The sequence below is a fragment of the Acipenser ruthenus genome, chromosome 19 (assembly GCF_902713425.1).
Source record: "Acipenser ruthenus chromosome 19, fAciRut3.2 maternal haplotype, whole genome shotgun sequence".
NCBI lineage: Eukaryota > Metazoa > Chordata > Actinopteri > Acipenseriformes > Acipenseridae > Acipenser > Acipenser ruthenus.
The window spans coordinates 13,463,144-13,490,678 of record NC_081207.1 but is presented as its reverse complement, the minus strand read 5'-3'; the positions used below and the strand labels follow the sequence as shown (position 1 = coordinate 13,490,678).

At 41.1% G+C, this 27,535-nt stretch overlaps 1 protein-coding gene across 7 annotated transcripts in view; it reads left to right on the top strand.

The window, feature by feature from the left end:
* Positions 1 to 618: 618 nt before the first annotated feature.
* LOC117424379 (E3 ubiquitin ligase RNF157-like) overlaps positions 619 to 27,535 on the top strand; it is a 74,953-nt gene continuing 48,036 nt past the window's right edge. For 3 of the 7 annotated variants that reach the window (XM_058992499.1, XM_058992501.1, XM_058992498.1), the window contains exons 1-2: positions 620 to 812; positions 15,716 to 15,834. In XM_058992499.1, the coding sequence (XP_058848482.1) occupies positions 692 to 812; positions 15,716 to 15,834 (240 nt within the window). In that variant the 5' untranslated portion in view covers positions 620 to 691. The other 4 variants (XM_058992502.1, XM_058992500.1, XM_034040649.3 and 1 more) reach the window with 2 other exon arrangements.

The following is a 27,535-nucleotide window of genomic DNA, read 5'->3' as shown; positions in this document are numbered from 1 at the left end:
AGCTCATCCTGAGGAGGTAGCTCAGATTGTCAGAACACATGCTCTAGTTTCTCTGTAGATAGAAGTGTTCAAATGAGAAAGTTTATGCCCGAATTTCTGACGATTTTAAGCAAATGAACATAAACCACGGTAAGGTAGTCCTACAATTAACTAACACTCAAAATTCTATCAAAAAAGGGCAAATAAAACTATTCTAAACGTATTTACAAAAATATTGTAAAACAAAATACAGTGTACCATTGCGCTAGCGCAGCATTTTTTTTTAAGCACCCAAACAAAAAAAAACAACTATAGAAACAACAACTATCCTTAAACGGGATATCTTTGGCAAATCATATTTTTAAAACTTGTTTCCCATTCAGCAGAACTAATTGAACTTTATTAAGTCGATATCAGTAACATTTGTGGATTATAAAGAAACAAATATATTTACAAAATATACCCATACAAGATACAGCTGTACCTTTGGTCTATTCATTTTTTAACACCATTTGTTTGCGCATCTTTTGGCAAACTGAGTTAATTAATAACAATAATTAATAACAACTTCCTTACGTTGCGTGTGACATCAGTAGCACAGCTCGGCTCTGCAGTGGTAAAACCACCCAGGACCACCTTAACCGCACTGTGAGGGATCGCTTCGTCCCTGACACGTCTGGGTTGTACAGTGGAAAAGAGGCACTTCTGTTTAATGAATTACACCTGGACCGGCTTTGGAAAACGTGGAACTGGATTCTGGCAGAAGCCCGGAGCTGTGCCAAGCAATCTGGCTGCAAAGTCGAGGCTCGCTGGAGCGATACTTGACGTCAGAGGTAGCCATTTGCCTTCTCTCCTCTCCTGCTCCGTTTGTAAATAGAGCGGAGAGATTCAGCATTGTGTAAGCTCGGTAACAGCAATTGCTTCCAATTACTACAAAGTAGCATTCTGTTGCTTTCAATGGATGGAGGGCCGTACTGCAACAAAAGGCGTATGTACGTCACATTCCAAAGACCTTCGGGAGATCAACACTTAAGAGCATCGGCTTTGTTTTACGCAGTGAATAATTTTGCATGTCTTATAACTGATTAGTTGTAACCGGTACCGTATGTAGCTGCCCGGTTTTGCAGCAACTAAAGAAAACTGCCCTATTCAATAGCGGTAACTAGGACTCACAACCAAACGGGATTGTACAATGATGACGGTGGGGCTTTTATTATGTTATTAGTGAGAAGATCTTGGCGGTTGCAGTACACGGTTGGATTACTATAACTTTTTTGGTTTGCCTTGAAATGGGAGCATTAACAAGCAGACAGAATGCAGGAGTCGAGGAGCTTGACATTCCTTCTAATTCGGTCTACAGATATCCTCCAAAATCCGGTAAGTCCTTGATACAGACAGGGCATCGACACATGGAGCAGAGTGTGACCATGCAAATCACCATTTCAAACGCATTGAAAAAAAATGATGTTTTAATTGTACGAATGTCATTTTGCACAAGATCGAGCCTTCTGTCCAGCATTTCATTTTTACTTTCTTAAAAACAAAGTAACTACTAATCTCACTGTTTTACTTTTATTTGTTGTAATGATTTCAACCTTAATTCTAAGGAAAAATAAACAGGAATTATGATAATTTTCGGGGTTTTACTTTATAACCAGGTCAATTATTTACTGCATAAAATTAATGATGATAGTAATACAAAAACACAAGTTCTACTACGTTGCTTTTAAATTAAAACGTAAAAAAGAGTCCTGCAAATCCTGACGTCTGTAGCAAAATACAGTAAGTTTTAATGTAACATGTTTTACACCGTCATTGTTTAATGTAACCACAACTGCCGTACAGAATATAATTTCTAGCCTACAATATTATAACAGTTCTAGAATTCTGCCTTGTTTTAATATTTGTTTGCCAGCTCTGCTACGCTGCGAGTTGTGCACCCCCTCAGGTATTAATAGGTCACATATTGAATTTGATTAAACGTGACCTTGTTAACGTAGTCCAGCCTTTGTTTGTTAGGAAAAAGCCAGGGACAGTATCCTGTCTGACGCTGAAAAAAAGCTTCTTTGGTCACCGCTGTTACTGCCATTCACACACGGTCTAAAGTCTAGGTCAAGTTGTCCGGTTTAAGCAGTACTGTACACCGACCACGATACCAGTCTAGTTGTAACATCAATATTTTAACCTGACTTATTAAGTGAATCCTTCTGACCTGTCATCTTCTCAAAAAGGTATGGGAGGTCATTGGGGTACACTGTAATGAATCGAGGAAAGGGATACCTAAAGTTCATGTATATTCTATTGTAGTCCTTGGGGGACAAGTTGAAAAAGGGGTTTAATCCATAAACTTTATGTTTTCACCTCTGGAGGCCTGGGTTCAAATCCAGCTACTCGGGTCACATGTAAAATGAGTTTGGTTTCTCAGCCTGCCCCCTATGGATGTTGGTGTGTTCCATATCACAGTCACCTCATAAACTCCTTCAGGTGAGAAGAAAGACCATCACCTTTGTGGTCTTCAAAAACTAGTGTATTGATTTTAATATGTATTTATAAAAAAATGTATTGCCTAAAAACCTGGCTTACAAATATTTTGGACATCTTATTGTTGCCACCCAGTTGTAATGTCAGCTGTTTTTCCTGCACTAAGAACATAAGAATGTTTACAAACGAGAGGAGGCCATTCGGCCCATCTTGCTCGTTTGGTTGTTAGTAGCTTATTGATCCCAGAATCAACATTACTGGGGAGTTGGTTCCAGACCCTCACAATTCTCTGTGGAAAAAAGTACCTCCTATTTTCTGTTCTGAATGCCCCTTTATCTAAACTCAGTTTGTGACCCCTGGTCCTTGTCGAAAAAGTCCCTTGGGTTGAGATTGTCAATACCTTTTAGAATTTTGAATGCTTGAATCAGATTGCCATGTAGTCTTCTTTGTTCAAGACTGAATAGATTCAATTCTTGAAGCCTGTCTGCATATGACATGCCTTTTAAACCCGGAATAATTCTGGTTGCTCTTCTTTGCACTCTTTCTAGAGTAGCAATATCCTTTTTGTAGCGAGGTGACCAGAACTGAACACAGTATTCTAGGTGAGGTCTTACTAATGCATTGTAAAGTTTTAACATTACTTTCCTTGATTTAAATTCAACACTTTTCACTATATATCCGAGCATCTTGTTGGCCTTTTTTATAGCTTCCCCACATTGTCTAGATGAAGACATTTCTGAGTCAACATAAACTCCTAGGTCTTTTTCATAGTTCCCTTCTTCAATTTCAGTATCTCCCATATGATATTTTATAATGATATTTTTATATGAATAGTTTGTCTGGGGATGGATTAGCTCACCTCCATAACGGTGCCACTGCAGTCTTGTCTACTCCCTTTTTGCTGAGCAGCATTCTGCGGGCTGTGTCTCAGTGGAGGGCTCAGTATACTGCAAGTGCTAGTGCTGAGCAACAGCAACTCCCCTCTGCAGAGCTGTGGAGAGAATCGCTTGCCTTGCACCTAGTAAAAGAGCCATTTTAAGAGTCACAACCACACTAATCCCAGGGCTTAAAGGAATGAGCTGCAAACTATGAAGGAACTGAATTTACTTAGAATTATGGGAGTTTGATTGAAGTCTTTAAAATCTTAAAAGGAGTTGAATAGTTAACCCAAACCAATACTTTAATCACAGAAACCAGGACCAGAGGACACAGAAACATAGAAAGTCTTAGGTCAGAGGGAAGGAGACCTTCACACAGAGAGGAATGAGGGGATGGAATGGGTTACCTTGTCATGATGTTGATGATGATCAGTCAACAGCCTTTAAGGACTTGACAAATACTCTCTTTTCCACTGGCACATCTGAGTCATGAGGGCCCCAGTGCAGGTGGTTTTACACTGGCTGTTTGTTGAGTGAGAAACAGACCATGAAACTTACAATACATCTGAATCTGGCTCAGAGCCGAGCAGGGCCAGGGGCGAGTTTAATGATTTTCATCATTACGTTGTGCAGTTGTGAGTTTTGTCATCAATCTGCTACCAGCTACCAGCCAATTTTCTCTTTTAAGTTCTTCTGTTCTAATGCTTTAATATTAATTGTAGAAGCCCCAGTAACATTACCACTAGTCTTGTAATCTTTATGCCGATGTTTTCCACAAATTGTTCTTCCTGGTACTGTATAACTTCCTGTGTCACACTCAAATGGTCTGCTAGTGTAAGGCTCTTTGACAGTGGAAATGGACCTTTACCACAGGCAGTGGTATGGAATTGAGTCTATTAGAATATACAGACGTGCTCAAATTTGTAGGTACCCTTACAGCTCATTGAAATAATGCTTCATTCCTCCTGAAAAGTGGTGAAATTAAAAGCTATTTTATCATGTATACTTGCATGCCTTTGGTATGTCATAGAATAAAGCAAAGAAGCTATGAAAAGAGATGAATTATTGCTGATTCTACAAAGATATTCTAAAATGGCGTGGACACATTTGTTGTTACCCCTTAGAAAAGATAATAAATAATTGGATTATAGTGATATTTCAAACTAATTAGTTTCTTTAATTAGTATCACACATGTCTCCAATCTTGTAATCAGTCATTCAGCCTATTTAAATGGAGAAAAGTAGTCACTGTGCTGTTTGGTATCATTGTGTGCACCACACTGAAAATGGACCAGAGAAAGCAAAGGAGAGAGTTGTCTGAGGAGATCAGAAAGAAAATAATAGACAAGCATGGTAAAGGTAAAGGCTACAAGACCATCTCCAAGCAGCTTGATGTTCCTGTGACAACAGTTGCAAATATTATTAAGAAGTTTAAGGTCCATGGAACTGTAGCCAACCTCCCTGGGCGCAGCCGCAAGAGGAAAATCGACCCCAGATTAAACAGAAGGATAGTGCGAATGGTAGAAAAAGAACCAAGGATAACTGCCAAAGAGATACAAGCTGAACTCCAAGGTGAAGGTACGTCAGTTTCTGATCGCACCATCCGTCGCTTTTTGAGCGAAAGTGGGCTCCATGGAAGAAGACCCAGGAGGACTCCACTTTTGAAAGAAAAACATAAAAAAGCCAGACTGGAATTTGCTAAAATGCATATTGACAAGCCACAATCCTTCTGGGAGAATGTCCTTTGGACAGATGAGTCAAAACTGGAGCTTTTTGGCAAGTCACATCAGCTCTATGTTCACAGATGAAAAAATGAAGCTTTCAATGAAAAGAACACCATACCTACAGTGAAACATGGAGGAGGCTCGGTTATGTTTTGGGGCTGCTTTGCTGCGCCTGGCACAGGGTGCCTTGAATCTGTGCAGGGCACAATGAAATCTCAAGACTATCAAGGCATTCTGGAGCGAAACGTACTGCCCAGTGTCAGAAAGCTCTGTCTCAGTCGCAGGTCATGGGTCCTCCAACAGGATAATGACCCAAAACACACAGCTAAAAGCACCCAAGAATGGATAAGAACAAAACATTGGACTATTCTGAAGTGGCCTTCTATGAGTCCTGATCTGAATCCTATCGAACATCTATGGAAAGAGCTGAAACTTGCAGTCTGGAGAAGGCACCCATCAAACCTGAGACAGCTGGAGCAGTTTGCTCAGGAAGAGTGGGCCAAACTACCTGTTACCAGGTGCAGAAGTCTCATTGAGAGCTACAGAAAACGTTTGATTGCAGTGATTGCCTCTAAAGGTTGTGCAACAAAATATTAGGTTAGCGGTCCCATCATTTTTGTCCATGCCATTTTCATTTGTTTTCTTATTTACAATATTATGTTGAATAAAAAATCAAAAGCAAAGTCTGATTTCTATTAAATATGGAATAAACAATGGTGGATGCCAATTACTTTTGTCAGTTTCAAGTTATTTCAGAGAAAATTGTGCATTCTTTGTTTTTTGTGGAGGGGTACCAACAAATTTGAGCACGTCTGTATATAGATATTTGTCCCAGCACGTTATTACACATAAACAGAATCAATCACAAGTGACTTGAGAACTTTTATTAACATTTATAGGATTAAACGGTGGTGGGCAGAGTGTCTCATACTGTTATGAGTGATGCCATCTTGTGCGGTTTTGGCTTCTAAAACTAAAATGTATTAATTAAAATAAAATAATACACACAATGTATTAATTAACAATAAATCACAAAATACTCAGGACTACTATTATTATTTGTTTTATTTAGCAGACGCCTTTATCCAAGGTGACTTACAGAGAATAGGGTGTGTGAACTATGCATCAGCTGTATAGTCACTTACAATTACATCTCACCTGAAACACAGAGCACAGGGAGGTTAAGTGACTTGCTCAAGGTCACACAGTGAGTCAGTGGCTGAGGTGGGATTTGAACCGGGGACCTCCTGGTTACAAGCCCTTTTCTTTAACCACTGGACCACACAGCCTCCTGTGTGAACATAAACGGGTAGTTTCACAGACCTCGATTTATCACTAAACTTGGACTACTCTGTTAATTTAGGTAAAGTAATCCAAGATTAGAGTTTATCTGGGTCTGTGAAAGTAGCTGTAAGTCTTGTTCATATTACTTTAGAACTGTGTTCTATGTACAGGATGACTAAAAAAGCCTAAAATAACTCACACTTTTTCCTGCAGGAAAAACAAATGTGCTGCCTTCGCTTAGAGTCTGGATCTCAAATAGAAACCGTTAGACAAGGAATGACCAGGTCCACCAGACGTGTCGCTCCAGTAAATGGAAACCCCTTCAGCAGCAGCACTGTTTCTGAGACACAGTCTTCCGTAGTCTCTCTCTCTCTCTCTCTCTCTCTCTCTCTCTCTCTCTCTCTCTCTCTCTCTCTCTCTCTCTCTCTCTCTCTCTCTCTCTCTCTCTCTCTCTCTCTCTCTCTCTCTCTCTCCTCTGAATGTGGCTGCCCTCCATTTCTCTCCTACAGGAGAAGAAGAGCAAAATGCCAGTCCCTGTGTTTCGCTGCTTTCCCCTGCCACCATCCCTGTTCTGAACACTATTGAAACGATATTATTTCAGTATTCAGCACTGTGAACACTGTGCTGTTCCAGTGATTGTCCTCCCCTTCCTCTACAAGCAGTATGTCACTCTTCACATTTTGCTTTGTATTTGGAGAACCACTTATCCAATTGGCATGAAACTTGGTAGTAACATTATTTAGCTTAATATAGACCCGAGAATATTAGATTCTGGGAATATATGGGGATAGCTGTCTGTCCATACATCCATCTGACTATATGTCATACATGTTCAGAATTGCTTATCAAATTGGTATTAAACATGTCATTGTTCATTCTTATGGTATACTGTTCTGTGCTGTTGATAGCTCTAATTTTTAATTTATATACATGGTGGGGTTGTATTTTATTGATCTGCTTGTTATTTATATTTTAAAAATGTTTTTTAAATGTATGTTATGGTACTGATTCTATGTATGTTAGGGGAATAATCATTACAAAAAAATCTTAAGCGTGACCCATCAGCTTCACATGTAACTTCCAATACTAGTTTCTAATAAATTAACAAGTTTGAGTATCACTGTCAGTGATAATGATTACTAGTCACAAGAGCCCGATCTAGGATAGTTAATTAAATCTCAGGTTGTCTGAAAAATTCCCAGAGCTTCTGAACAACACTGTCTCCAAACACCTCCGTCAAAGCCCTCCCTAAACCAGCTGTGTGCCTCCTAAAAACACGCCAGCTCTTGATCCTTCTATGCTGGACATGAGTCAAATTTCTCATGCTAGTATTGACCAGAAGCCACATATAAAAGCAATACACAGTAGATTAGGTTACATTATTAATCTGCAGCTAAAGCTGGTAGGCAGTTAGACCTTTAGTTAAGGTTGCTGTTATAACGCTAATGCTTTCTGCTTTCTTTCAGTTTATGTATTAAAAGATAAATTCCCTTTTTTTAATGTCAAATGAAGCACAAAAACAGTCCGACAGACAAGCAGCCTCCATACCGTATGCCCTGGGATTTTACATTTTAAAACTTGTGTGAAAGAAGGTCCTTCTGCGGTTCTCGAGACTCATGCAGATCTCTAGTGTGTGACATGTATGTTTGTAAGCTCCCATTGATAATATCCCTTGACAGGATGATAACCGTAAATAAACAGGCTTGCTTGCTTACAGAGTTAAACACTTTGAACTGCCCGTGCTTGCTGGTACAGCATCATCCAGTCCAGGTTTTTAATTTAATCAAAAAGGGTTTTAAAATAAGTCATGCTTGATAAACAAGTCGGTGGGCCTCTGCCTCTGTATCTCCTCTCATTGGTCGGTGGATGTGCTGTGCAGCACTGGCTCACACAGGCCTCCTCTCCAGAAAGTGGATTACTGCAGCCTCCTTAAGCCCTATACATACTCTGGATGTAGGGCCTGGTGACAGGCAGGTGTGGAAAAAGTATTCAAATGTGTTACTTGAGTAAAAGTACTGTTACTTGGAAAAAAAATGTAATTTAATAAAAGTCAAAGTATCCTTCTAGAAAACTACTTGAGGTAAAAGTACGAAAGTATCAGATCTTAAAAGTACTCAAGTATCAGAAGCAAAAAGTAGCCGCCCTTAAATTCTACCCGTGGAAATCTGCTGTTACCCTGAGTTACACACCAAGTATATTTCTCAGGGGGCACTACTATTAAACATACACCAATATTAATATACATTGAAATTATATTTTTTGCACAACCTTTATCCATAAATAAAACACAATTCATGAAACAATTCTAGGATCAAATGTTAAAACTGTGAAATCCTGTTATGAAACTGCTTGTAGATTCCCGTTACTCTTCTAAACTACTAAATGCATCCTCTGAGGGAGGGACCACAATAAACAGAGGGACCACAATAATCAGAGATGAGTCAAATTACTCAAAAGCAGTGGGTGCATTCATGGAGATCATTCTGCGCAGATTCTGTGCAGAATCTGACCAGTTAATTAGCCAATGATCTTCTAAGAATTGGTCAGATTCTTCGCAGAATGATCTGCGTGAATGCACCCAGTATCATTTTCTTCGTTGGGGGGTTTCGTTGTGTTTGTTGATTGGTTGTTTTAAAAAATCAAAACGATCAGGTCTCTGGTTGGACATCAACATACTATGTCAGGGATGGCAAACGTTTTTTTAGCTGGAGTTCCCAAAGTCACATACATATATATACAGTGCTGTGAAAAAAGTATTTGCTCCTGTGACCGAGCTGTTGTTGTAGTGACGTGTGGGTAGTGATGTCACGGACCAGGAAGTAAACAAAGGCAATGAATGGATGGAATGGCGGTGGTGAAGCTGAACGCTACGGCGCTCAGCGTATTTATTAAATGAATAAACCAAAGATTTAAACAAACAAAAAGGCGCATTGAGCAAACAAATAAATATCGTGCTGGTGTAAACCAGCACGTTTAGCATTTATTTTCAAGTTTTGTTTTCTCTCCTCGCTCTCACGCCTAATACACTCTCCCCGAGGGTAGAGAGCTGCAGGTTTATATACAGTGACCATATCCCGATTAGCAACAATTAATCAATTAATTAACTCGGGAGATGGTCACCGTCTGCACGAGTTTACTAAGGATGCGTGACTGTCAGCTAGCTAAATAAATCACTAGCTGATCAGTCACGCATCCTCACAGGGTTTTTAAATTATAAAAACAATAACAAATATACGGCGCTCTTATCCACGCCGCAAACAATAATACAAATAATAAAACACAGTGCACATATAAATATAGGGGCGGGACACTCCGCCACAGCCCCCATATTTTTGACGCTGAATGTTATCAGATCTTCAACCAAAACCTAATATTAGATAAAAGGGACCCTGAGTGAACAAATAACACACAAATTTGATACATATTTCATTTATTTATTAAAGAAAGTTATGCAATACCCAGTGCCCCTGTGTGAAAAAGTAATCGCCCCCTTAGACTCAATAACTGGGTACGCCAACTTTAGCAGCAATAACTACAACCAAACGCTTCCTGTAGTTATTGATTAGTCTCTCACAGCGCCATGGAAGAATTTTGGCCCACTCCTCCATGCAGAACTGCTTCAACTCAGTGACATTTGTGGGTTTTCGAGCATGAACTGCTCGTTTCAGGTCCTGCCACAACATCTCAATGGGGTTTAGGTCTGGACTTTGACTAGGCCATTCCAAAACTTTAAATTTCTTGTTCTTCAGCCATACTGATGTAGACTTGCTTGTGTGTTTCGGATCATTGTCTTCCTGCATGACCCAGCTGTGCTTCAGCTTCAGCTCACGGATGGATGGCCTGACATTCTCCTGTAGAATTCTCTGATACGGAGCAGAATTCATGGTTCCTTCAATGATGACATGGCGTCTAGGTCCTGATGCAGCAAAGCATCCCCAAACTATGACACTACCACCACCATGCTTGACCGTTGGTATGAGGTTCTTACTGTGTAATGCAGTATTTGGTTTTCGCCAGACATAACGGGGCCCATGTCGGCCAAAAAGTTCTACTTTTGACTCATCTGTCCATAGAACATTGTTCCAGAACTCTTGAGAATCATCCAGGTGCTTTTTTGCAAATTTGAGACGAGCATTCATGTTCTTCTTAGTGAGCAATGGTTTCCGCCTTGCTACTCTGGCATGAATCCCATTTTTGCCCAGTGTCTTTCTGATGGTGGAGTCATGAACACTGACCTTAGCCGAGGCGAGAGAGGCCTGCAGATCCCTGGATGTTGTTCTAGGGTTCTTTGTGACTTCCTGGACAATTTTACGCCTTGCTCTTGGAGAGATTTTGGCAGGACGGCTACTCCTGGGAAGATTCACTACTGTCCCAAACTTTCTCCATTTGGACAATATGGCTCTGACTGTGGTTTGGTGGAGCCCCAGAGCCTTAGAAATGGCTTTGTAACCCTTTCCAGACTGATAGGCATCAACAACTTTTTCTCTGAGGTCTTCAGGAATTTCTTTTGTTCGTGGCATGATGTGCCTCTAGAACCTGTCTGCTGACAACTTCACTCTGATGGTAAGGGTCAAAGTTAGATTTATATTGGGCAGGGCTGGCCCAAATCAGGCCTGGTTGTTAACCAAAGTACTCAAACAGCTGACCCTAATTATCCCTTTAATTGGGTTGAGTTAACGGGGGGGGGGGGGGGGGGGGGCAATAACTTTTTCACACCTGAAGATTGCATGTTTGATTACCTTGCACACCAAACAAATGAAAGAAGCACCAAACTTTGGTGTCATTTTTCCTCTCAGACTCCCTCTATATACTACTACAACCCACAAAAAAATCTGACCAAATACAATGTGAAAAATGTGCAAAAATGCATAAAATCAGACAGGGGGCAAATACTTTTCCACGGCACTGTATATATATATATATATATATGTGTACATGTCACTAAGTGCCAAAGGTGCCAATGATTAAGGGGAAATAAAATGATATAAAGGGTAAACGGTAACTTTTTAAAACAATATTTACATTGCTTTTTTTGTAATTATGTTTTTATTAAGTTATTTATTAATATTGCAGTATTGCTACACTACAGTGACATGCATGAATCGCGTTTCATCACATTTGAGAATTGTAATGCTTAACTACATTAAAAGAAACAATCACAATGCAGTACATATTAAAAGTTTGCTCATTTGTTGTGCTACACTGGTAACCCTGGCCATATTGTTGTTTTTTTTGTTTGCAGTTTGCACACAACCATTACTGATGTACCTTAATTTTTTTCAATTGTGATATATTTGCTTCCTTAAACATATCTACTGCTTTTACATTTTGTAAAATAAGTAATAGTGGATAATATAATATAGGCATTGTGTTTTTTTTTTTGTTTGTTTGTTTTTTAAAAAGATAGCTGTGGTTGTCTTCATTAGGGTTGTAAAATATTAAACGGTTAAACGTTTAAAAGATAAGTATTTATCTTACCGTTAAGTATATGCGTTACCGTTAATCCTTTAATATATTTTAGTTGCTATCTTTAAACTCGGCCCTATTAATTTAGATGTGCCGGCGCACCAAACTTTAAACTGAAACTACAGAAACGTAGCTTTAAAATGGTGTCTTACTTGTTTACTACCGCGTTTCGTAGCCTTAGCAATAGCCTTCCGCATCTCAAATCACGTCTCATCTTTCAGGGCGCAGGTGGATAGGTTGCTTTACATGTCCATCACTCATTTAAAAAAAAAAAAAAAAAAAATTCGACCCCTCTTGTTATCGTGATATTTGGCAAATACTTTTCCAGAACAGTAAGGACAGCCATAGTTTGAAGATGGAGCGATCTAAAAGAAGTATTATGCCTGGAATCATGTCACAAAAATAACACCTGTAACAGTTAAATGTAAACTGTGTAATACAGAGCTGAGGTATACAAGCAGCACTGGAGCAATGCTGAACCATTTGAAGCTGAAACATCCCTCTGTTTCATGTGAAGAAGACAAAAATCAAACAACGCTGACAGCGTTTGTTTCTGGCAGTGCAAGGAAATGCAACACACAACGTGCCAAAAAACTAACTGATCATGGTTGCTGTGTACCATGATCACTACAGATATGTTGCCTGTAAGTTTCGTTGAGGGTACAGGTTTTCGTGCATTGATGAGTTTTGTAGAACCTGAATACCGTGTTCCTGTGAGACAGACTGTAACCTCGCGACTAGAAAAGTGTTATGAAGACCTTGTGAAGTCGCTCTGTGAAAAATTGGAAACCGCCGTTAATGTAGCTTTCACCATAGACTGCTGACTGTCATGACTGTCACTTGCATTATATTGAAAATTGGGAGCTTCGATCCGCAGTTCTACAAACCGAAAGTATGCCAGAACGACATACAGCAGCAAACCTTGCTGAAAAATTAAACACAACAGTGGAAAGATGCGCTCTGGCAGGCCGTGTCTTGGCGTGCGTACATGATAATGCAAGCAACATTGTGCTGGCCAACACACCGAGGTATGTTACATAGGAATCTGTCAGTTGTTTTGCCTATACTTTGCAGTTAGCCATAAATTATGGTTTTTCTTCAAGTGGTGTGGATCGTGTTGCTGCAGCTGTAAGTAGACTAGTTGCACACTTCCACCACAGCACCGTGGCTGCAAAAGCGCTCGAAAGAAAACAAACGCAACTTCAGGTGGTGCAACACCGCCTCATCCAGTTGTGTAAAACTTGCTGGAATTCGGTATATGACCTGGTCGAAAGACTCAGTGAGCAAAGGTGGGCAATAACAGCTGTGCTTTCGGATAACTCTGTTACAAAACAATCTGATGCCCGAACGCTTCAGCTGCAAGATGAGCACTGGCAATTAATAGAGGATATCTTACCACTACTTTCCACTTTAAAATCGCTACAACTGCCATGTCTGCTGAACAGTCAGTTTCAATTTCAAATATTTATCCCATTTGCAACAGTCTTCTCAAAAGTCACCTCAGCGACAAAGCACCAGTCGAAAATGGAAAAGTCGCTGATTTCAAGGCTGCGGTTCCTCGCTCTCTGGAGCATCGCATGAAACCCAAAGATCTTGCCATAAAGGCACAACCTGCACTTATAACCTCTTTGTTAGATCCACGCCATAAACACATGTGGTTTCTTTCGCCTGCTGTCCAGATAGCTGCTAAATCAAGGCTTATGAAACTTGCGTCGATGTTAGAATTAGAAGAACCTTCAAGTGCTGCGGCTGAACCGAGAAGCGCTGAACCGGATGAGCCGATAGAGCCAGCGCCGAAAAAAATGCATGAAACTGAGAAGAGTGCTATAGTGATGCTTTTAAGTGACGATTATACAGAGAATGGAGAGAATAAGGATAATACAGTAGAAAACGAACTGCATAATTACTTCAGGGAGCCTTGTCCTTCATTGGAATGCAGCCCATTGGAGTGGTGGAAGGTCAATGCACAGCGTTTTCCAAGGCTTGAAAAACGTGTTACCTTTGCATTCCAGCATCGCCTGTGCCTTCAGAACGTGTTTTCTCCAACGCTGGCCTTACTGTTAATCGTCTGCGCGCAAGACTGACACCAGAGCATGTAAACAGTAGAATTTAAATGCAGGAGTTCTAAATTTTGATTCAAGTGAACAGGACTTTTTTTGTTCTAAATCAGACTTTTTTTGTGTTTTTGGACGTCTGGGATATTATGTAAAAAGTTGCTACAGTTGTACAGTTAGTTGTTGCTGCAGATTTACCCAGTGTACTTTCATCTTTGGTGAGTATAATCTAAACTATATATAAAGCTGAGAGGAACATGTCAATATTTTCTGGGGCTCACAATACTACCGTGGCAGACGGTACCGATTTACCATATTTGACTTTATTTAAAGCCTATAACTATACAAATTAATTCTCCAGTTACTTTTTATTAGTTAAGTGGTTAACATTTCATGTGACTCATCTAGTGGTATCATTAGTATTGAGTATCACAATACTAAAATTGGTATCAGTATCGTGGGGCAAAATTTTGGTATCGCCCTCCAGATTAACTCCTTAATGGTTAAACGTTTTAACATTATAATTTAAATAGTTTAAACAGTATATTTTTTTAAATGATATTTACACCCCTAGTCTTCATACAGTGGGGGAAAAGCAGGTTGTAAAAAATAAAAAAACTGCAAACGTCTCACAATAAATTATGCCTCTGATATGAGTACATTTGTGGATAGGCTATTTGTTTTTTTCGTAGTTTGACGCCTGCATTTCCCCCAGTGTCAAGATTACATTAAAAAAAAACACATCAAACATCATCTGAGATACAAGTACTGTATGTGACAGTGAATATATTTTCGCTCAGATTATGTCATTCAGGGTTTTTTAGGCTCCTCAACTCTGACAAATTTAAATTGTACGAATAGTAGAGGAGATAACGGTAAGCAAAATTCTTCCTCCCCGGATCCCGCGAGTCCCGCTGTCCCATATGGACAGACTTACTGATTTTGTCTGCTTCCTCCTGGCCCCAGAGTGCAGCACAACAGCATAAATCAGCCATAATCGAACAGAAACATTCAGATAATAACGGATACAGTCAGCACCGCTCAATTACTCGGGGGCGGGGCCGTCCATAGGTGCGCCATCCCCGTACTATGTCATCAAAGCGAGCAGACACTGTGCGCATGCGGCTCTGCTTTACCCAATCAGAATCCTGGCCAGTGCAAGAATCAGTGTGCTGAAAGAACGAGTAACGAGATGCTTTTGGGAAATGTAGTGGAGTAAAAAGTACAATATTTTTTAAACAAACATACTTGAATAAAAGTAAAAGTATCCCAAAAATAAATACTTAAGTAGTGTAACGAAGTATTGCACAGTTCAAAGGTGTTAATGATGTGTAGGTGATGAACCAGAATTATCTCAAACTAAATATGTTGTACACTCCTCAAAAATGAGTAAAAATTCAGAACAGTAGTTGATTATTGAGTCTGGAGCTGATGGCACTTACAGCTGCAATTATGGGTTCACAGTGTATGAGTGAATCGTGATCCTTTCTTTACATGATATATTGTATCGTAATAGAGCTTTGTATTGATTTGTATCATGATACAAGACAAAAAGCACAACATAGCTCTGTAGTTTACCAAATGGTTCTTGGATGAAGTATTTTACAGTTGTTATGAATATACTGTCAATATTGCGTTTAAATGTTGTCTTTTAAACAAATGGTCCATTATTAAATGACCAATGGATCTTAGTAAGCATCATCCATCAAGTATCCCATCCAGACCATGGCATGTATTGTGAAAGGTATTGTATTGTGACATTAGTGTATTGCTGTACCCCTGATTGCAGCAGTGCTGACCCTTAAGCTGCTGCTGTTTGTCCTGACTCCTGAACTCTGTCTTTCTGCAGGCAGCTACTTCGCCAGCCACTTCATCATGGGCGGGGAGAAGTTTGATTCCACCCATCCGGAGGGCTACCTCTTTGGGGAGAACACAGACCTCAACTTCTTGGGACACAGGCCTGTAGCAGTATGTACTGAACCCTGCTGCCTATATATCTCACTTGGGGCAAACAAAACATTCCATTAACCTGCTTTCATTTTAAAACTGACATCCGGTGCTACATGAAGTTCTCAGTTTGCTTGCCCTGCCTTCCAGGAAGTCTGCTACTGCTTTACTTTCTTGGTCATTTCTCCCCAGCAGTGTCTTCTGGGTTAAAGCATGTTATTGTTATTGTCAATCAATTGTGGAAACAGCTGGTTATTGACAGGGAAGAAGTGGGTGAAGGGGTGGGTACTGTTACACTCTCCAGGTGAAATGACCCAGGAAGTGCAAGACAGTCTAAAAGCAGGGCTTGAAAACAGAAATTTCTTTAACCTCGTGTAGTACCAGATACAATGTTAAAACATGTGTTTCTTTCAAAACTTGATATAGTGAATGGACATGCTGCAATTTCTTGAAGGTTTTAGTATAGAATTCAACAGCTGTCTTGCTGTAAACTAAAAGACAGAAGCCTGAACAGGACAGACTATAGTGGGCTTGGGTTATTGTTGACAGATGAGAGAAACTCCCTCTTGGGTCCTACAGTTTACACTCTTGTGGTCTTCAGTGCTGCAGGGAGTTTCAGTTCTTTTCCATTTCAATAGCCCCAGACACACAAACACAGCGTCTGCTATTTTGCTTCTAGTAAATAGTAAGTCAGAAGAGGGTTGAGTAACATTGTGATACAAGCCTGGCTGTCATTCACGGTTACAGAAACACATTTTTTTGGGGGGGTTAGCAAATATAAAATTCGTTTTTTTGTTTTTGGACGATGGAGTACATATAGCATGGCTTGAAACTCACACTGACCCTGCCCCGGTTTCAGAACTACTTTTAATTCAGTACTGCATTTTTTTTTTTTAATGAAACAGAGCTAGGAGTTTGATGTTAATGTCTCCCTTTATAGCTGCATGGACAACACCTAATAGTAAACTACTGCCTCAGGTTATTCATTCATGCTATCATGAAAATCTGTTAATTCAGAGCAGATTTCATTTCAATACTATAACAAAATGAGGGAAGTGCTGAAATCCAGGACTGGGTGCAGGGCTGGTGGGAGTTTCAAGCCTTGATACAGCATGTCCTTGTGTCTCTGAAAACTCATTTGCCCAGCTACAGAGAAGGTCCAGGTCCCTTTAAATTCGCTGGGTTGTGGATTCAGAGTCCACTACTCCCCCAAGTTTGGTTTCATCTGCAAATCTAACATCTTGTAATGTGTATCTTGGTCCAGGTCATTTATATAAATGAGGAAAAGTAAGGGTCCAAGTACCAACCCCCCCAGATTTTACACCTCTCACAATTACTCTGCTTTCTGTGTCAAAACAAATATCTAAACAGGTTACCATGGCAACTCAATTACATGATAATTGGTACCATCTGATGATCAAAAGAGTACCAAAGCAAAGGCTGTACCATGGTCAGTTTTAAGTAGTGTACCCCTAACTTCAAAAGAAAAACAAACTAAGTACTTGACATTTAAAAATAAAATGTGGATCCCATCCATAACTGTTAAACACACAATAGAAACTTAATAAATTCACTGCCAAACCATTTAATTGAGAAACCTTTTTTTTTTTTTGCAAAAAGAATACAAACAAATGTAGCTTTTCATACACAGTTCCCTAGTCCACTGTAAAAAAAAACAAAAAACAAACTGTACTCTTTTTAAAACAAAATAGGTGAATGGAATCTAATCTCAGTCAGTTTAGTTTTTTTTTAATCCAAATTATCAATCGCTCAATGTAGAATATTTTAAATGTGACCAGTTTACCCTTGAAGTCCTTAAACCAAGGCACCCGAAGCCAGAGTAAATGAGACCAGGGCCTGGCCTTGAGGAATCCCAGGGCCCCTTAAGGATTCACTTCCTCTCGCACAACTGGGTTACAGGCAGGGAGTGGAGTGGTTTTGCGCTTTTGGAGCCAGTGTAATTAGGGCAATTGGATCAATTCTGTAAGCAAGATGAGCAGCGGCGGCTTTAACTTAATGGCATTTCTGGTAATATGTGATCTTTTCATCTGGCTGTGGATTGATTTGAAGAGTGCAGCTCTGCGGTGGGGCAGACAGACTGGGCAGAGCTGGAGGGCTGGGACTATCGATTTAGTACTGCGATTAATACACTCCTGCAGAGAGAGAGGCAGGACTTCATTAGATGAGAAGCTGTGGTTCAGTGAAGCATTGAGAAGCATCTCTATCTGTCACGTCTCCTAAGAATCAAGGGAACAGGAGGCCCATGGATAGCTCTTCGTTGTGCAACAACACCACCACATCAGACCAGAACCCCATTAATGCTTGTCCAATTCTTAGAAAGGTATTGAACTGAAGTTGGGTCATAAAGGATGTTAGGGTAATCTATTGTATTGTGAAACATGACAGTGACAAACGATTCTTCAATGATTATTCCCTCATCTGAGGATGCATACAGTATCTCTGGTGCTAAAGTACAGGTGGGCTTCCATTTTAGGTGCATGTAGAGAACTGCTTACCGAATTGAGATGACATTTTGAACCCTCTTAAAGCACAAGTCATACAATATTTATACAGCACATCTAAACACAGGCAGATCTTAATGCCGCAACTACTGAAAATAATCAAAAACTCTTTAATGACAACTACTGTAGCATTAAAAAAAGAATGACGAACGATTCGTACTCATAAACACCATCACAAGAGGAAAATGCCACATTATTGTTACAGTAACTGGAGGGTGCTTCAAATACCCCTCTCTGTTTCACACAAGTAAAAGGTTTGACTCTTGTCAGGTAGCAGTGTGTGTGCTGGCAGTCATCGTAAGGATTGTCTGTTGTGTGCTTGGAAGCGTTTATCTGAGCAGGTAGAGCGGTGTTCTATTGACTGCGTCGAGACACTTTATTTACGCTGTGAGGTAGACACTGCAGGGGTGGCAATTTACTGAGTTTCTTTTAGTACTTACAGTGGCTCTCAAAAGTATTCACCCCCCTTGGACTTTTCCACATTTTATTGTGTTACAACATGGAATCAAAATGGATTTAATCAGGAGTTTTTGCCACTGATCAACTAAATTAATTACAAATAAAGAGCAGAAAATAATTGATTGCATAAGTATTCACCCCTTGAGTCAATATTTATTTGGTAGAGGCACCTTTGGCAGCAATTACAGCCATGAGTCTATTTGGATAAGTCTCTACCAGCTTTGCACATCTGGACACTGCCATTTTTGCCCATTCTTCTTTGCAAAATTGCTCAAGCTCCGTCAAGTTGGATGGGGACCGTTGGTGAACAGCAATTTTCAACTCTTTCCACATATTCTCAATTGAATTGAGGTCCGGGCTTTGACTGGGCCCCTCCAGGACATAGACCTTTTTGTTTTTAAGCCACTCCAGTGTGGCTCTGGCTGTATGTTTGGGGTCATTGTCCTACTGGAAGATGAATATTCTCCCAAGTCCCAGGTCTCTTGCAGACTTCAGCAGGTTTTCTCTGTACTTTGCTGCATCCATTTTGCCGTCTATCTTCACAAGCTTTCCAGGCCCTGATGCAGAGAAGCATCCCCATAGCATGATGCTGCCACCACCATGCTTTACGGTAGGGATGGTGTTCTCAGGATGATGTGCGGTGTTAGGCTTGCGCCAAACATAGCGCTTAGCGTTGAGGCCAAAAAGCTCTATTTTGGTCTCATCAGACCATAGAATCTTCTTCCACTTGGTCTCATAGTCTCCCACATGCCTTCTGGCAAACTCTAGCCGAGATCTGATGTGAGTTTTCTTTCAACAATGGCTTTCTTTTTGCCACTCTACCATAAAGGCCAGCGAACAACGGAGGAGGATGTTGTCACTCAATAATCAGAGGGGGGTGTTTTAAATTGACTGGTACACTTTGCAAAGAAGAGGGGAAGACTACACAAGCACTGGAAATGCCAGCGTCATAATAGAACATGCAAGTTATAGTACTTCGGATCAGTTAATCTCAGACACAGGGAATATTCAATTGAGCAGAGACTGGTTGAAAGTGATTCAAGTTTCAGCACAAAATCCATGATTGACAGGGATAGCCACCTCCAAACTGGAGCCAATTATTCACAAGAAAAAAAATTCGCTCCAGCAATAATGTTTCCAAGCACGTCCTGTACAATGAACAGCCAGTAGACACTCCAAGCTCTGCACAATCAAGCTGGATGACAAGGCCAGCAGAGAGCCACAGTCCCCAGCTCCCCACCCCCCCCCCCCCCCCAAGCCTGTCCAAGCTGCTTGATCAGGACACATTGTAAATCTTAATCTAAATCTTATTATAGACTCTTAAGCAGCTGTGGGCCCCTGATGCATGTGCTACTGCTGCACTTTAAAGAAAAGCATTATCCACAATGGCAGTATTTATATTGACCGAATCTTCTGACCATTACACAGTATATTCAAAACTACTCCCGATTTCTGCAATGTGTTTTATACATTTCTAAATGATTTTGGAAGCAGATTACTGGAAACAGACCCTTGACTCTGGCTGCTATCACCACTCACTAATCTATTTTAGACCTGCCTTCTTTTTACGCTGATTTGCTGCGACCTAACACTTCGGTATCTTGACTTTATCACACCGCACACAGCTGTATTCTGTGAATTTATATGGAAACCTATATGGCCTGCTAGATTGCACAGAGATGTTAAGTTGTCATGTCTTGGACACAAACGTATTCAAGCCCCCCCCCCCCCACTCACTCACACTAAACTCAGCAGAGCCCATTTATTTATTTGAAATTATTAATGTACATTTGTACGTTTTGTGTCACAACAAGAAACACAACTCCTTTTGAAATAGAATTGGTGAACCACTTAGCATATAGTTCTGAAATTACTTGGTTCTTAGAAATTGTTTAAGTTTCCACTCACACATAGACAGAGAGCAGACACACACATACACTCACACAGATCCTACACATACACAGTTCATACACACACACACACAGGTCACACACATGCACACACAGGTAGTTATTGACTCTGCTGAGGATGTGAGATGCAGTGCAGATTGAATTGACAGGGTTTGGTTGAGCTGTGGTTTGCTTTACTGTCTGATTTGCTGGAAAGGCCTCCTGCTGTGCTTGAAGCATGTTTCTGTTTTCTATGCACAGGTTGACAGAAAAGCCTTAAATAAGTCACATTTGTACTTCCAGAAAATGTTGCACACATTTGCTCCTTCCTTTATGAAAAACAAATGTGCTGCCTTTAATTAGTCTGGGGTCTCAAATAGAAACTGCTAGACATGGTAAATGGAAACACCTATCTGTCTGTCTATCTATCTATCTATCTATCTATCTAGTGGTGCATGCTGGGAGAGTGAGTGAGTGAGTGTGTACTGCTGCAGGAGAGTGAGAGGTGTGTAGCGTGAGTAGGTGAGCGTTTGTTTTTTCTTACTTTTTGCTTTATGGTTATTTACTTTTTCTTATAGGTGTTATATCGGGTTTTTGTTTTCTGGGGTGTTTGTCAACAAATAAGCTGACTTTTTGTCAGCTTAATAGGCCAGTATGGCCAATTCAAAGGGGAGGGAATCTCCCCCAAACTTTGTGTTTGAAAAGCTAAGCCGTCGCCATGGGGTAAAAATGGTGATAGAGGGGTTTACCTCGTTGGAACAGTGTGTGCTAGCTTTAGGTAATGTGGTTGGGTGTGAGCGTATTGTGTCTGCGTCTCGAATGAATAGAGCAATTGTTGCTTTTTTATGTGATACCAGTCTTGTTGCAAAGGCTGTTGAAAAAGGCATTGTTGTAAACGATACTTTTGTTGCGGTTACACCGCTGTCTGTACCGTCCCGAAGAGTCATTCTTTCGAATGTCCCTCCATTTCTAAAAAATGATTTAATTGAGCGTGCGCTTTCCCGGTATGGTAAGATTGTATCCAGCCCCAAGAGAATACCGATTGGCTGCAAATCCCGCAGCTAAAGCATATAGTGTCGTTCCGAAGACATGTCAATATGATTTTTAATGACGTGAATCAGGAACTGAACGTTGCACTTAAATTCAAGGCAGATGATATTGAATATGTCATTTTTGCCAGTACTGATGTAATGCGATGTTTTCACTGTAAAAAGGAGGGACACATTGTTAAGAACTGTCCTGAGAAAGGAGGTAATGCGGGCGAGGAGAATGAGGGTGAGCAAGGGGAGAGAGAAGAAGCTGGGCAGCCGGAGGAGCGTGGAGCTGAGAGCGGTTCCGTGGTTTCTGAAACCCCGGCTAAAGAGGTAAGTAAGGCGCAGGACACAGTGCAGGCTAGCGGGAGTCTGAATCGGGACAGCAACGCTGAGGAGAGTGTGAGTGAGTCGGCCGGGGTTGAAAAACCGGGCAGTGGGCTTACTGACACTAATACTGGTGAGACTTCCACTGGCTGCAGCTGCTGCAGCAAGCGTCAGTGTGGAACAGAAAAGTAGTGAACAGATTGAGAAAGCAGGTGTCTCTGCTGAGTCAGAAATGGAGACTCGGGTAGAGAAAGACGAACTGACAGAAACTGAGAGAGACGATAAGAGTCTGAGAATGGAGCGTAGTGAGGAGCAGGAAGCGAGTGGCGGGGCGTTTCATTTTAAAGTCCCGAGAAAAAAGAGGCAGAGAAAAGTGACTGCAGATGTCGTCACTAAGAAAAAAGCAAATTACACGGATGATGGTTCAAGTGTATCCGATAGCTCTCAACCTGAAAAAAGCCACGAGAGCACACCGTGGAGTGTTAGTATTGCCTGTAAGGATCCTGAGGAGAGCTCAGAGTTTGACAGTGAGGAGGAGGGGAGTCAGACTGATTGTTCGCTGACGGCAGAGCCCCCTTGCACCGAGGCTGGTTACAGCGTGGGCAGTATTAAAACGTTTTTAGAACTTACTAAAGGTAGGAGGGGGGTCAGCGTTGAAGACCATTTTCCTAATATTAAAATGTTTTTACTGTCGGCACGTTTTTTGTTACAGAAAGTTTCAGGCTCTGGTCTTTCTGAGCAGGAGCGCTGGCGTCTAAAGAACCTAATTGCAAAGGTTAATAAGCAGTCTAAAACTGCTTAAAACAGTTGACCGTTCTTTTTTTCAATTTTCTCCCATGGATAAGTGGTTTCTTATCTTCTTTCTTGTTTGTATCTTTCTATCTCTCCCTAACATGAGCTCTCTTAAGATTGGGTCATTAAATATAAACGGGTGTAGGGATGATTTAAAGAGACCCGCGTTGTTTGATTATCTGGAGCAGAAAGATTTGAAAGTAATTTTGTTGCAAAAGACACACACAATCAGGAATCAAATAGACTGGGCCAGGGATTGGAAGGGGGAGACTTTTTTTAGTCACAGATCTAGTGTGAGTGCTGGGGTGGCAGTCCTTTTTTCAAAAGACTTTAAACCAGTTTCTTATGATGTCACTGAGGTAGTGAAGGGGCGGTTACTTAAAGTGCAAGCGAAAGTCGGTGAAATCTCGCTTGTCTTTATTAATATTTACGCACCAAATGAGGGCAGAGAACGGATTGCTTTTTTTCAGATTTTAGATACAGTTCTGAACGGTTGTGGAAGTGAGGAAGTCCTGTTTTTAGCCGGTGATTTTAACTGCACTGTACATTGTTCAGATGATCGAAATCACCCTGAGCCACACCCACAGTCTGCCAAAGAGCTTTTAATGATTTTAAATAAGCATGACTTGTCTGACGTGTGGAAAGCATTCAATGGCACAAATAGACAGTACACATGGGTCAAAGTGTGTGAGAAGACGGTCTCCTTAGCGAGATTAGACCGTTTTTATACTTTTAAGCAGCATTTTAGCCTGTTTACCAAGTGTTTTATTTCTCCCACTGGTCTTTCTGATCACAGTCTTTTAACAGTTCATGTTTTATTGCCTTCCCAAATGACAAAACGTTCTTACTGGCATTTTAACATTCAGCTGCTGAAAGATACGCATTTTAAAGAATGCCTAACTTTTCTATGGAACCGGTGGAGAGAGCAGAAATCTGCTTTTTCTTCTCTGGCCCAGTGGTGGGATGTGGGGAAGGTGCAGGTCAGGTTGTTCTGTCAGCAGTACACTGCTAATGCCACAAAGAGGATGACTGAGACTCTGGAAGAGCTGGAGAGAGACATGTTAGAGCTTCAGGGAGCTCTACAGTCTAATCCCAATAGTAGGACGATTCAAGACCTCAAAAATAAAAAACAGCAGCTGGCTGAGCTACTGAATGTCAAAGTGCAGGGGGTGCTGGTGAGGTCTAGAGTTCAATACCTTGCAGAGGTGGATGCGCCAACACAGTTTTTCTTTGGCATGGAGAAAAAGAGTGCGCAGTGCAAAGTAATTCACTGCCTGAAGACACTGTCAGGGGACGAGTTGAGGGAGCCCAGAGAGATCCGGCGATGTGCTGTGGATTTCTACACAAAGCTATTCACAGCGGAAGCTGAAGGACAGCCGGAGGAGACACAGCGTTTCTTGGAGACTCTGCCGAAGATCTCTGAAGAGGAGAAAGGTTTTTTTAGACAGACCTCTGACAGTACAGGACCTCTGACGCTCTCATGGGGCTGAAGGGAGGAAAAACTCCAGGACTGGACGGACTACCTGTCGGGTTTTTCAAGTCTTTCTGGACTTTGCTTGGAAAAGATCTACATGCAGTCTATGCAGAAAGTCTGGAGAAAGGGGAGCTGCCGTTGAGTTGTAGAAAGGCAGTGATAACTTTGCTGCCAAAAAAAGGGGACTTGTGCCATATCAAAAACTGGAGGCCTGTGTCGTTGTTGGCCTCTGATTACAAAATAATATCGAAAGCCCTCGCTAATCGGTTGAGCACTGTAATGGGAAATATTATTCATCCTGACCAAACCTACTGCGTGCCCAGTAGAAGCATTTTTGACAGTATTTTTTTAATTCGAGACACATTGGCTGCCTCTGAGCTCTTCGGTTTCCCTGCCGGGCTTATCTCTCTTGATCAGGAGAAAGCCTTTGACAGAGTCGATCACAAGTATTTATGGAAGGTATTTGAAGCCTTTGGATTTGGCCTGGGATTTCTATCCCACATACAGTTCCTGTACTGTGACATTTTCAGCCTGCTGAAGATCAACGGGGAGCTGAGTGCACCTTTCCCAGTTCACAGGGGTATCAGACAAGGCTGCCCTCTTTCGGGAATGCTCTATTCCCTGTCCATCGAACCCCTTATTTGCAGGCTCAGGCATGTTCTAACAGGGCTCTCCATCCCAGGTAGTCTGGCTCAGCCCATAAAAGTATCTGCCTATGCAGATGACATCTCAGTTTTTATAACCAGCCAGGCAGATGTTGATAAACTCTGTGACAGTCAACAGCTTTTTGAAAGAGTCTCATCTGCTAGAATTAATTGGTTGAAGAGTGGGGCTTTCTTACTTGGGAAATGGATGAAGCCTGGGCCTCCAGTGTTGCCTGGTGGATTGCTGTGGAGCTGGGAAGAGTTTAGACACCTAAGGGGTTTTTTGGGAGGTGCGAGAGCAGCTGAGAGGAACTGGGAGGGAGTTTTGGAGGCAATACGGGGGCGTTTGCAGAGGTGGCGCTGGGTTTTGCCACAGCTCTCGTATAGGGGCAGAGTTTTAATAATAAGCAACTTGGCTGCTGCCATGCTCTGGCACAGGTGCATATGTGTAGAACCTGACCAGGCATTTTTGAAAAAAATCCAGAGTGAATTTTTAAGTTTTTTCTGGGATGGACTGCGTTGGCTAAGGCAAAGCATATTGTACCTACCTCTGGATGAAGGGGGTCAGGGATTGATGGACCTGTCCAGCAGGATTGCTGCTTTTAGACTGCAGGCTGTCCAAAAAATGCTCTATAGCAGTGAGAAGCCTCCCTGGGTTGACGTGGCTTTACTCTTCTTTCGTCAAGTTGGAGGGCTGGGTCTTGGGAAGCATATTTTCTTTTTAAACACTGCTGTGTTTGTTTGCTCCAAACTACCAGCCTACTATCAGAGTGTGTTGAAAGCATGGCAGAGTCTGAGGGTGGGTCTGGATGAAGAAGCTTTAGATTTTTACTGGCTTTTGGAGAGACCTCTGGTTTTTAATCCTCTTTTTAAAGTGGAAATGTTAAAATCACAGGCTTTTACAAATGTAATGATAAAGGCCGGGGTCATCAAGTTACGCCATGTTTTAGATCTGGAGAGTTTTAATTGGAAAAGTCCACAGAGTTTGTCTTTAACCTTGGGGTTGCGGTCTGTGAGGGTAGCTGGGTTGCTGCTTTCCCAGATTCATGCAGCATTATCAAATGCCAAGAATGAGACTCTAAGAAAGGGCTTTACTGACTGTATCTCTTTCCCCTGTGAAACACCTTTCCCCTTCATACAGATTTCCCCAGCTATCAGCCGAGACACGGGAGACAAAGGGCATTTATTTAAAATCGAGAGCTTGACAGATCTCCCCCTGTCAAGTGTGAAGGGGCACACACTGTATGAATTATGTGTTAAGCTCAGACACTAGAAGCAATTACAGGGCCTTCCAGATACATCTTGGAGAGAGCGGTTGGAGGTGGAGGAGCGGGTCAGGCCGGCTTGGAGAAGCCTCTATAAACCCCCCCCTGTCAAAGAGGCTGGGAGATCTACAGTGGAGACTCTTGCACACGATTCTCGCTGTTAATGCCTACCTCTGCACACTAGACCCAATGGTATCTGACAAATGTCCTTTTTGTTTACAAATAGAGACTGTCTTTCATAGTTTTATCTTTTGTAAAAGATTGTTTTCTCTTTTTTCTGTACTCAATAATGTATTTGTTAAACTGAATGTGGTCTTTTCCGAATGTGTTTTTGTTTTTGGTGTGCCTTATATTAAGGAAAAGAAACATCTGTGCCAGCTACTTAACTTCCTTTTGGGGCAGGCCAAGCTCTCCATTTTAAAATCTAGAAAAGCTCAAATTGCCCAGGTTGGGGAAACAGATGCTCTTACTGTTTTTAGAATGCTGGTGATTAGTAGAATCAAGCTGGATTTCAGTTATCACCGCATGATACACGACTTTAGACTCTTTCCAATTAAATTGGTGTATTGGGGGTGTGCTCAGTGAGACTGAAGGAGAAACCCTTAATATATATTTATAATATTTATTTATTTATAATGACTTAATGTTTTAAATTTTGTCTTGTGAATATTTAAAGAAAAAATAATGTAATTTTTTGTTCTTATTGTGTTTTGTACCAAAAGTCAATAAAGTCTTTTGAAAAAGTAAAAAAAGTATATCTATCTATCTATCTATCTATCTATCTATCTATGCTGTCTGTTGCGGTGCCTGTCGGGAGTGCTTGCAGCGTGTGGTGCTCAGAGTGAGTGAGGGGTTCTCTCCCCTGTTGTTTTTTTCGTTCTTTTCTTTTTTTCACGTTTCATCCTTTATTTATGTTATAGGTTTAAAGAATAAGACGGGGTAATAGTTGGGTCTTTTTAACGGCCGTGATGGCCAAAGTCAGGGGAATCCCAAGGGGATCAGTTCCCAATTTTGAACATATGACACGGAGAAATGGCATAAAAATTGTAGTGGATGTGTCTGTCCCGGTTGAGAAATGTGTGGTAGAACTTGGAAAAGTAATTGGGTGTGAGAATATCAAGTTGGCGTCACGGATGAATAAGGTTGTAGTTGTATTTCTGAGCAATGAAATAATAGTTTCCGAAATGGTTCAGCAAGGTTTGGTTATTGACGGAGTGTTGGTGTCTTTTCTGCCTCTTGCGGCTCCCGCTAGGAAAATAACAATTTCCAATATTCCGCCTTTTCTGAAAAATGAACTTATAGTGAGAGAGCTAAGTCGT